This window comes from Zea mays, chromosome 10 (assembly GCF_902167145.1).
Source record: "Zea mays cultivar B73 chromosome 10, Zm-B73-REFERENCE-NAM-5.0, whole genome shotgun sequence".
NCBI classification, from domain to species: Eukaryota; Viridiplantae; Streptophyta; class Magnoliopsida; order Poales; family Poaceae; genus Zea; species Zea mays.
The window spans coordinates 112,576,277-112,588,049 of record NC_050105.1 but is presented as its reverse complement, the minus strand read 5'-3'; the positions used below and the strand labels follow the sequence as shown (position 1 = coordinate 112,588,049).

Genomic DNA, 11,773 nt, shown 5'->3' with positions numbered 1-11,773 from the left:
TATTATTCCTCTTCGGGGGAGCAGTTCGTCGTTGACCCCCCTATTCAACGGTGTTGTGACTCAGCCTCTAGTTTGTGCTTCCTATCTTGGCCTTTCTCTGAATCGACCTTCCACTCTATTTTTCCTTGTCCTTCTAGGATGATGGTGATATGTGTTGGAGAACTTATTCACTTATGGCATACTTGTCAGCAACCTAAAAAAGAGAGATCGGAGTGGTCGGAGCTTTGCACACGAGCTTCTGAGATGGCTTTTGGTCCTTGAGGCCCTTGTAGAAACATAGATAGTCGTTTCCTCGAGCATGCTGGAGATGTCGGCCTTCACATCATGCCACCACTTGATGTAACTGTGTAGAGATTTGTCTTCTTTTTGTATGATCTACTCAAGGTTGTAATGTTTTTTCTTGATCAAAGTTCATGCTAAAGTTGTTGACGATCTAACACTTAAACTATTCCCATGAATCAATAGAACTGGCAGGAAGACCCAAAGGCCTCTTCCTAACTGTAGAGCCGAGACACATGGACAAATAATTTGCCATAGCTGATGAGTCACCTCCTATTGTTGTGACAGACTATTGGTGGATCTACAACCAATCTGATGGATTAGAGCGACCATCGTATGACTCAGCTAGAGTGGGCTTGAAATTCCTCAGTCAATTTACTCTCCTTATTCATCATATAAACAATTTGATGATGGACGCCAAGAGGTCTTCTGATCCTGACAAACTTGGTCCTAGATGAAATCTTCACATTCTATGCCATATTCGTTGTACTCCCGATCTAGATGCCTAAGATTGTCCGTGTTCTGCTGCTGATGTTGTTGACCAACTAATGTTACTTCCGTGGGGAGGAGTCCAAGCCCGGTGAACTGAGATGATAGTCGAGTCCCTTCGTGACGATTGTGGGCAGAGAGATCCTAATACTCGAACTATCGACGACTCTAACTCTCCTAAGAGTACTCTTTCTAGGTCAAATCATATAAGGACTCGACGACGACATGACTCGACATTGGAGTCGTTGGAGCCTCAGAATATACACTATCATGTTATTTATCTTCCTCAGGTCTTCGTGAGCCAGCACATTGTCCTAGCGGAGCAGTAGTGAGTCTGTCAAGAAAGAGCTTTGTCGTCATGATGTTTTGGATTGGTGTCGTGTAGACTTGTTGGTCATGAAAATTGACCATCTAGATCTAATCATGGACAACTTGGCCACGCTCCCATAACTCTTCCTAGTTCCTCAGATTCATGGCTGCAGAATCAACACTACCATTTGCATGGTCCGGGAGGTGACCATTCTAGCGTCCTAAGTTCGCCATGAACATGAAGCAGTCTTCAAAATCATGAGTTTAAATCCAAGTCAGAGTCTAAATTGACTCGAGTCCGAGTCTAAGTCGGTGTTGAGGTTAAGCTTAAGTTTGAGTCGATGTCACTTGATTATGGGGTGCCAAAACCGCCGAAAGATCTAGGACGAGCCCAAGATTTTCGAGTGAATCTGCAATGAATCTAAGGGTACTAAAGATGACTTCTTCCGATGCAAAACCCATGGTTGCCATCAGCTCTCTAGTGATTAGCACGACTTCCCTTACCTGGAGCGCTAACTGTCAAAGATTATTCGATATTGAGGTTATGGTGTAGGTCGCATAATCAAGAACTGAAGTTAAAGATTTTGCTACACACCTAGATATATGTATCTAGATAAAGACATTATTTGAAACAGAGAGAATACATGTAAACACTGGAAAAAAGGACATATATTCCCGTTGATATAGTTGCTCTGGAATACATTGTCCTACCAGCTACAGTGATCATGGAGTAACCCATGCACCTTGGAATAATTGGCTCACTGTTTTTCCCAAGATCCATTCCAAATCTGACTGGGAAACTGGTATCTTGCTGGCGACATGAGAAATCGCCTCCCTTCCTCCTTTGTAACCACATTCAGGAACAACATAGGGGAAGTCACTGCAAACATGTCCAGAGCATAATTAATCCATGGCGATAGACCGATAGTGCTCGTACCAGAGAATAAAGGGATTATATTATTTATATATTCAATATAATACTCCCTACATCCCAAAATAGATTTCGTTTCAGATTAAACATTATCATTCGAATGAATGTGGACAGAAAAAAAGACTGCTAGAAAGAACTATATTTTGGGATGGAGACGGAGAGAGTAATTCTTTTACTTTCAGTGACGAGCATCGAGTATAAAATTGCTGCATGCTGCTGGGGTTTCTCTTGTGATTCAATGCTTATTTTCCACAAATAGGCACTGTTAAAGTGTATGATCATATCAGTGGGTCTGTGAATTTACCTTCCCCACATTACTCGACTGGCTCCATAATGAGATATCACACTGGAAAGAAGCTGAGCAGTGTCTTCATATGGATATGCTTCTCTTGTTATGCGGAAAAGAGCACTGTATTTGACATAAACCTGTTAAAGTAATGCATCTTGGCTTTAGAGCAAGTATAGTGATGCCACAGCACAAAGTAGTGCACTACTACCACCATTTCACAATATTTGTCTTTTTAGTTTTTTTTCTTCTCAAATTACTTATCATTCTCACATTCCAAAGCATCATGAACTCCCTACCCTTAATCAATGTAGCAGCAACACCTAATCACATCCTACTAGCCAAATGCACCAGCCAATACTATGCAAGCCATTAAAGGACGGTGATATTTACTGGGGGAATAGTTTTCCCTGTTTAATGCTCCCTATTTTGTGTGAGATTAGCTAGAATGACAAATATTGTGACGGAGAGTACTAGCTAGGCAACTTCTGCTACAATCTGGCACTAGGGGTCAGCTTTATTCTGATTCAAGTAATTGACAATAAAATCAGGTCAGGTACTGCTCTCAAAAATAGTGTTACTCCATGATCTTTGAAGGCAAAACCTGAGGTGCTACGTCTGCTCATACTGAAGATGGCTTGCTTGGATAAGGGATAATATTTTTCATGATCATATTCATCTGCTAACAGACAAGTAAGCAAATTTCATACATTACCTGTGGGAATCTGGATAAGCTTAGAAATGAAGAGAATGCCTTCTCTTCTTCATCGTTCCTGTATGTCAATGCAACACATAAGCTTCATATGAATACATTCCAGCAAAATATGAACAAGCAAAAACAAAGCTTACGTTGGTGGCTTGCAGAAAGCCATATGGTCAAGAATAACGGTAGTTGCAGGATAATCCCTACACAGTTCCTCTATTTCTTGAATATATGGACCAACTCCCTGCATACACAAGAACAAAGAATAGTAAGATAACTTAAACTCAGTAAGATAGAGCATATTTAAATCCCTGTTACTTTACATTGGGCTACTTTGGGAACCTCGAATCTCCTTTGGGATTGGAGGGGATTGAGGTAGAAATGAACCAATTTCCTCTCCAATCCCCTTCAATCCAGGAGGGGATTTGAGTTTCTAAACTAGCCCTAAAGGAGTCCACTCATGCAAATTTATTTTTTCAAAAAATATGCTGTTGGGGTTCTCATAAACTCATCTAAACAGTAAATTGTATAATAACAGGGCTAAGAATTTGAATATCTGGATTTAATTTCCTCATTTCTTTTGGCTCTATAGTGGCACAACCTTACAATATATAATAACTCTTTGTCCAAATGTCAAATGTGAAACCTTCTCTCAAGGATGTGAACATATTTCTCTATTATTTTTTTGGTCAGAACCTCAAACTCTTATAGTAACTGCAGATACATCTTGGAGAGGAATGCGTCTTTTACCTTCATCGTCATTATTCCAAGTGGTACTCCAAGTTCTCCTGCCTTCGAAAATAATGACCTTCCAACCTCATTGGTCATCTGTTTATTTGAAACATTTTTTTGCCTTCAGGCCACATTGATCATCAATCGTAATTAATAAGTAGAGGAACAATATTGCTCATTTGCCTATTTGCAAACCTTTTGACCAGATGGCCATAAGTTTGGGTTGAACCTCACAGCACGGTATTTTTCCTGGGGATAAACGAAGGGACTGCATGTTAGAAACTAGCAGAATGGGTCATTCCTTTTGTGTCAGAAGAAAATTCCAAGAGGTTACTTGTACAATCAGATGTTCAAGCTGTTTAATCCCAGTCCCATCGTCTGCAGGATTCGCAAGACAGCAACCAACGAACTTGGATGGGTATTTCTTCAACACACTATAAAAAACGAGAATGAAATAAATTACTGATATAGTCATATGACTAATTCAGGTGACCTCGGATTGGAATGGATCAATGCAAGATTTTTTTTACCTAGTTACCAACGAATGATCAAACATATGATTAATAGGTTGAACAATAACAGCCCCGTCCACTCCAGCTTCACTCATACACTGAAAAGAAGAGAAAATTCTCAAAACAGTACACTAATGAGCAGCTCCCCATGTATTAAGTCTTTTGAATTTCAACAAGCTAAATGAAGGACTGATAACATTGGTTTAGTTAGACCAAATAATATTAAATGCAGTCTCAAACTAAATTTTTAATAGCAAGTTCCAATGACAATGGGATAGAGAAGGAAACGCCGGTAACATGGCAATTAGGTTGGGTAGGTCCACCATGTGTTGAGAAACGATGAATCCACCAACTGAGATTTTTTTTAATATATGCTACAGAATGCCCTATGCTGTTTCCTTCATTCTGCTATGGTGCCAATTTTGCATGACTTTTTCAAGAACATGTCTGAGCATGTATCTTTCAAGAAGGTTAGCAACAATACCAAAAAGTGAAAAGCTGAGACTTGCAGAAGAGATGATAACATCAAAGGATGGCACATCATAAACTGGAGAAGCATTGGCCACAAGGGGGCCTATCCTGCCCGCAGCCGATGCCTCCACCTGTAGCGTGCTGGGCTCACGCAGCTCCGCCTTGGCAAGGCCCATAACCTGCTCGAAGCTGCGCGACACCTCGATGAGTGACGGGTCAGCTGCACCCGCGCACCCTCACAGCAGGGCCCGTTTCTACTTTAGAGGTTGGTCAGTGCGAAATCCGATATAGAGGCCCTATCTCTATATAGGCCAGTGTGAAATCCGATATAGAGACTATATATATATATATATATATATATATATATATATATATATATATATATATATATATATATATATATATATATAGTATTAGGAGCCCTGGGCTCTCTCTAATTAGAGAAAGCCCTGACCCCCACTCAATCGGTCGACCTAACATCATCTTTACGCTTTGTTGTACATAAGTTTACGCTTATTTTGCTATAACACCATCGTATAAAACGGATCACACTATCCAACCTTCCCGACGGCGGCTGTTTGCAAGAAAAATAGGGTTTTAGTGGCGGCAGTTTTACCTCCACTCACGCTGCCATCGCCTCCGAGCCCCACTCCCCGATCCAGACAACCACCCCACACAGATCCGGATCCACCTAGCGCAGCACGGCCGTGGCTACCAGATCTCACGGCCTCCGCTTCTCCTTTCTTTTATGCAGGCGCCGGCGGGGAGAGGGAGCTGCCGAGCAACGGGTCGCCGCCGGTGGTGGATGATGCCGGCGTCCAGGTTGCGGCCGTACTACAGAAGGGTCGTTCCGGACGATTCAGCACAGCAAGATCCGCACGCGCAGGGCCTCCGCGACTGCCGGATGCGGCTCTCGGTCGGGGTCGCGCGAGAGTTCTTGGCGCTGCAGGACCGCCTCGGGTTCGACAAGGCCAGCAAGACCCTGAACTGGCTCCTCGCCCAGTCCAAGCCGCCCATCGACTGCCTCGTCGACGCCGCCGACCAGGTGGCTGTAGTCACTGGAGGACGACCGACGCTGATGAAGGGGAGAGAGCAGGGGAGCAACTCAAGCACTTGTTGTTTGACAGACTCGAGGTAGGAGCTAGCCACGGAAAGGGAAGAAGCAGAGGCAGTGACAACGGTTTTGATTGGCCACCGCCTCTTATTGAAGAACACAGCTGCGGCGAGCTGGGATGGATCAAGCACTTGCGTGAGAGTTCTTCGCGCAGAGCTGGAGTGCTACTTCCAGTATTGCTTGCAGCTCGAGGAGTTGATGAGATGCAACGGCAAAATGCCAAGGTGATTTCTTGTATGCTATGCAAACATGCATAAAACATTGTATATAGGTGATTCCCATTACGTAATTAGGCTATATGGTTCGTTGCTAGCTACATAGTACAAATAAATCAACTGGGTTCTCTATAAATCAATAGTCATGAGCCTGGGGTTGTGTTATCCACTTTTGGTTAATGACAAGTAATAATCTTATCATAATTAGCTAGTGTTGTTTGTCAATTTTTCATATATACTCGTGCTAATGATATTTGTTGCTTCATTCTTTACAATTATGAGACATTTTATATTTATATATATATATATATTTTGGTTATGCATATATATTGGTTTTTAGTGTATATATATTATTTAAGTACATAACATTAAAAACCAAAACATCTTTGAGTTTTTCTTTGGCATATGCTATCACTTTAGAACTGTAATTAACCAGTGCTTACTGCTTTCAGGTTCTCTTTCCAGATCACAATTTAATTATTTAATTTTTTGTTTATTTTTTTTATCATTTAAAGATTCTAGGAGTTGGGAAGACCACTTCTCAACAAGAAATAAAGAAGGCGTATCACAAATTGGCTCTGCGCCTCCACCCAGATAAGAATCTTGGGGATGAGGTAGTATCTCAACCATAAACATGAATGTTTTTTTACCTTTCAGACTCAAGCAATATTTTTATGGATCTTCCTTTTTCATCTAGGCATTGGTGGGAGAAGCAGCAAACGATCTTCAGGAGTACTTCAGAACAATGTACAAGAAAATATGGTTGCTTCTATATTAATTGTAGGCTGATGTTGTCTATTAATTTACAATGATATTTTTTAGGGAAATACAGTAGCGAGAACTCTGTTGTGGCATAAAACTAGCTCTGTTGCTCTGTCTCTAAAAGAATACCCTTTTGGCTTGTTCAGATGTATAGCCAGAGTGACAGTATTTTGGGGACAGGTTGTATATTTTTATATATAATGGTACTTAATTTAATCTTTATTCCCAGGTCACCGAGGCTGACAATGAAGAATTTGAAGCTAAATATAGAGGGTCAGATTATGAGAAAACAGACTTGAAGGACCTCTACACAAAATATAAGGGCAACATGAATAGGAATAATTATCTCTTATATCATATTGTAAAATCTGAAACAGTTCTCCTGTAGATGGTTAGCTTGCATTTTACACTACAATTAGCTCAGATCACTTCTTGTTGTATCTTACACCAATTTACGACATTTCTTGATGTGTTTTATGACAACCTCATGCGCTGAGAGATACATTCGGTCTACATTCGTTATTATGAAATAGATGAATGATTTACGCTAAAATTCATACTCATTTACGTTGTTTTGGTTCACGATTTACACTTAAATCCGTCCGAGCCAGAACCCGCGCACGACCGATGGCGCGCGATTTTCACGCCGTAAATTTGGTATACGAAACAGGTATACGATTTACGCTAAATTGTGTACTCATTTACGCTGTTTTAGCTCACGTTTTACGCTAAAATCTATTTGAGCAAAACCCGCGCACGAACGGACGCACACGATTATTACACCGTAATTTCGGGACCCATTTACGGTTACGAAACAGATATAAGATTTACGCTAAATTTCGTACTCATTTACGCTGTTTTGGTTCATGTTTTACGCTAAAATCTGTCCGAGTCAGAACCCGATCACGATGGGACGTGCGAGATTTTTACGCCGTAATTTTCGGGCCGCATTCGCCGTTTCAAAACAGATCTACGATTTACGCTAAAATTCGTAATCATTTACGCTGTTTTTGTTCACGTTTTACGCTAAAATATGTCCAAGTAAGAACTCATGCCCGGTGGGACGCATGCTGGTACGAGACGTGGCTATACCTGGCTGGGGCTTCCTGGTACTAATGGAAGCCCAGGGCTTCCATTACCTCGTCCCTATATATATATTTGTATATATATATATAATTGAATAATTGACGTATAAAATTATTATGTTGTTTTAAAGTTTATAAGATGACAAATGTAAAATATAGCCAAAAGTACTTAGTTGTTATCTGATATTATTAAAAATATCTTCTAACATTTTGTGATACAAAGTCATCGATTATATTATTGAGATCAATCTTATCCAACAATTTCTTTTCGTCACATAGAATCGCCAAGACATTTAACTTCTCTTGAGTTATTGTTGACCTTAAATAGTTCACAAAAATATTTCAATTTTAAAAACCTTTCTCCACCGATGCAACCACCATGTTACTCTCTTTATATCAAAATAGAATTCGTTTTGCTTCTTTATTGGATTCATTATTATTTAGTTGAATATAAACATAAAAATTAAGAGATAAAACAAATACTATTTTAGAACAGATGAAGTATTCGATAAATAATTGAGACATTAATTTAACAATCTAAACGAGACTAGTCGATAGCATATCGCTTTTTACATATTTGTGTATAGGATAGATAGATTTAACAGGAAAAAGTGCTAGCGTCCAATGGCTAGGGGGGCCTCTGTTTTTGGGACCCCTCAGATACGGCCCTGCCTCGCAGATTGAGCTGCACAATGTAATCGGCTGCGATACCATCTGTCACACCCCGGTGGTGATGACCGAGACGTGAGGAAATGGAGAAACTCACCTGGAACGTGCCTTGGTGATGAAGACAACGTGAACGAGTCTGTTTTCTGATTTCTCCCCGATGCCTCTTCTGCGTAGGGCTTCTTTTATGCCTTCTCTCCCAAAATCACATATTAGTCCCCCTACTCTATAGACCAATACAAGCTGCATATGTTATTGGGTTACTGTAGGTGTTACAAAGTCCTTGGGTTGTTGAATTGACCAGAATCCAACAAAATAGCAGCAGCGGCGGTATGAGCCTGCGCCCTGGAAGCAGTTGCACGCCCACTCCATTCCGACCATGAAGCGGAATATGCATGGCTTATAAATTAGAGCTGCCTACATCCAGTTTTCCATGTTTCGCAGCTGAAGAAGGTTGTGCCGCCGTTAGTTTCTGTTGCTCAGCTACCTAATCATATGGATGGACTGCAAATTCCTGAACGCATCTTGCAGTGCCGTGGGGGTCCAGAGGGTGTATCTCAGGTCCTCGTGCAGTGGTCAGGTATGCCTCCCGCCTCCGTCCTTAGCCACTTGGGAAGATCTCATTGCCCTTTGACAGTCGTTTCCGCAGGCTCCTGCTTGGGACAAGCAGCTTCTTGTCATGGGGGAATGTCAGCATCAATGCGTCGTCAGAACATGAAGTGAACATGTCTTCTTCAGATCAGTTCAGGAGCCGATGACTGCGGAGCTGAGCGCTGAGCCGAGATGATATTTGGACTTATGACCGTTTTATGGTGGGGGTGGGGCGGTGAGGAATCAACACAGCCGTATGACATTACTTTTTCGTGAATCAAGTCGAGTCTCATACATTGCAGAATGCCACAGTACACCACACATGTCGGATCCACTATTCACATGATGAGGTCGTCTTACACCGTTCGCTCTGTTCTGGCCTCACAGAGCAGTATTGGCATGTGATACAAACACGCCCACAATGGCGCAAAGCCAGTAGCAGAGGAACGCAGAAGCGAGTCTCGCAACCGCATGCGCTGCCACGCCTCCGGGGGCCGCCAAGGGTGGCCACGAGCGCCCTGCGCCGGCCGTGGCCGTGGCCATTCGCCATGGTCGCTGCTGCCGCTGTCGCTGTCGCGGGCAGCACCACGAGAAGGCCTCGTGGGACCGCTTCCACGTAATGCCGCCGGCGGTCTGCTACAACGTGGTGCATCTGCATTCTGCTCTGCATATGTGATGTGCCGCGCGCGCGCGTTTTGCCGTTTGCCGGTGGTGGGTGTGGGCTTGTGCGTGAGGCGTCCGAGGGTCGGCGGGTTGGACAGGTTCGCGTTGCATCGGAGTCGGCGGGTTGGACAGGCGTCTCTTCGTTTGTTTCGTATATACTTTTGGCCAACTGATCGCTGCGAAACTGCTCGTCAGTCTGGGTTGGGCCTTTTCTGCGGGGGAAGAAAGCCCACGAAGGGGGTCGTGGTTGCTGCATGTATTCTGGCCCAGTATGCCGCTGACATGGACGGACCTCGCTAATACTCCCTTCCCTCGTGAAAGGAGGAACGTGATATTCTTTCTTTTTTTCTCTTTTTGCAACGTCCAGGAGAATGGATTTAGCAACAAGAGAAGTCCAGGAGTATAGATTGGTCTCTTCTTGGTCTCCGACCCTCTGATTTCCCTATCGTTTGACTTGAAACAGGAGTAGGTTAGATGTGAAAAGGGACCAGCCTCACGGAGAACGTGCCATGACTCTGTCGGCCATTCTTGCCGTGGAGATAAGAGACCTGGTGTAATTCAGAGCATTTTCGGATTTTAATTACTCTGGTGCTGGGGTAGAGTTGTTTAAGTCGGTGCCTATGTTTGTAAACAATTTAGGTGGGACACTGAGGCTAAGAAGGTCTGTCCTGAACTGTGTCTGTGCAGCTTAATGCTCAAGGGTTTAGTTAACGGAAAACACTTATGCAAGGAGTATATAAGCTATTTCGGCTTATATAAGCGTAACACTTATCCTGAACTCGCCGTCGCCAGAGGAAAATCCATCCCCGCTTCCACGGGTCGGATTGGCGGGCGTGAAGACCTGGAGTATATAAGCTAGAAATGGGGGGAGGAGAGATGGCATGAGATGTAGTAAGCAGAATATTCCTCTTCTTCTTGTTCCTCACGTCTCCTACTCCGTTCTTCCCAATTCCCTCCCTGCTGTACTCCGCTACTACGAACTCTGCTACTACTACCTGGTTGAATCGTAACATGTAGTTAGTGGAAGGATTTCAGGTTTGGGGTAGAGTAGGTTGACCGCTGCAGTGTGTGCGATTTCACATCAGACGTACGAAAAATGCGCCCACCAATCCATCTATCAAGAGCACGGGCACAACTCATTCGGCCGCCGATGGTCAGAAACTCTGAAACGAATGGGCTCCAGGGCAACCTCAAGTGCACATGAATGCGGCATTTCTGAAGTTCTCTGACTGACCTCGAGTAAGAAGTCGGCGTCGCCACGCAGCGTGGGTTCCTGGCCTGGGAAGTACGGGTACTCCTCCTTGGCCTGCACGGATAGGGTTGGAGTCACCGGTAAAAAAAAAAAAAACAACCCCAGAAGGATTACTGAACTCCCCCGCGGGCCGCCAGGAGCCCAGGACGCGGAAACTGGGCTCGCGCGCGTTGCCTGCTTACGCACCTGCTGTGGCGTGGCCCAGACGTGCAGGTGGGAGTCGATGACCTTGCAGGAGGAAGAAGCGGCCATGGCGGCGGCAATGGTGGTGGTGGCGGTGGAGAGGAGCAGCCGCCTCCTTGTTGCTGTGGTCGCGAAGGAGAGGATGTCGCGAGAGGCGGTAGTGGCGCGGGGGCACAGGAACCTGCACGGGGCAACCACTGGTGATGATGACGATAAAGCCATAGAGTGTCTGCTGCCGAGTACTGCGCTCCACGTTTTTTCACCAACACAAACGCTGCAGAGCAACCGCAGACGAGTTCACGGGCCGACAAGTTACAGGGCCCAGCTGGCCTCTTAAGGCTGTTCCCAGCAGAGTCCAAATTACACTACCGGTTTCTAAACATATCATTAGTCCTAAACTGTGGTCAAAGTGCATGTTCAGACCCCTAAACTTATAAAATTGTACCATTCCAGTTTCTAAGCTTTCAATTAGGGATGGCAATTTTACCCGCGGGTTCGGATATCCACGGATATCCGACCCGTCGGATTCG

At 43.8% G+C, this 11,773-nt stretch overlaps 2 protein-coding genes and 1 pseudogene across 3 annotated transcripts; 1 reads left to right on the top strand and 2 right to left on the bottom strand.

Moving 5' to 3' along the window:
- Positions 1-1,595: 1,595 nt before the first annotated feature.
- LOC100277718 (uncharacterized) lies at positions 1,596-11,463 on the bottom strand. Its single transcript, NM_001151214.2, has 10 exons — positions 11,247-11,463; positions 11,043-11,114; positions 4,260-4,339; positions 4,064-4,163; positions 3,925-3,978; positions 3,748-3,825; positions 3,144-3,241; positions 3,010-3,067; positions 2,313-2,434; positions 1,596-1,957 (listed from the first exon to the last, which is right to left on the bottom strand). Exons 1-10 carry the CDS (start codon positions 11,310-11,312, stop codon positions 1,801-1,803), a joined length of 885 nt encoding a protein of 294 aa, NP_001144686.1. The 5' UTR covers positions 11,313-11,463; the 3' UTR covers positions 1,596-1,800.
- LOC111590279 (transcription factor pseudogene) lies at positions 4,393-6,300 on the top strand (annotated as a pseudogene). The gene has a single exon (NR_163883.2). The product of NR_163883.2 is annotated as a transcription factor pseudogene (transcript).
- On the bottom strand, positions 9,382-10,246 carry LOC118473578 (uncharacterized). The gene has a single exon (XM_035963461.1). It carries the CDS (start codon positions 10,062-10,064, stop codon positions 9,480-9,482), a length of 585 nt encoding a protein of 194 aa, XP_035819354.1. The 5' UTR covers positions 10,065-10,246; the 3' UTR covers positions 9,382-9,479.
- Positions 11,464-11,773: the final 310 nt, after the last annotated feature.

Bases quoted from the DNA above. Each gene is read 5' to 3' on its own strand.
- LOC100277718 (NM_001151214.2), bottom strand. From the start codon at position 11,312: ATGGCCGCTTCTTCCTCCTGCAAGGTCATCGACTCCCACCTGCACGTC. The intron at 3,826-3,924 runs GTTTGCAAATAG...TCAAATAAACAG, and splicing joins TATGGCCATCTGGTCAAAAG to ATGACCAATGAGGTTGGAAG. The intron at 1,958-2,312 runs GTAAATTCACAG...ACATGTTTGCAG, and splicing joins AGTCGAGTAATGTGGGGAAG to TGACTTCCCCTATGTTGTTC.
- LOC118473578 (XM_035963461.1), bottom strand. From the start codon at position 10,064: ATGCAGCAACCACGACCCCCTTCGTGGGCTTTCTTCCCCCGCAGAAAA.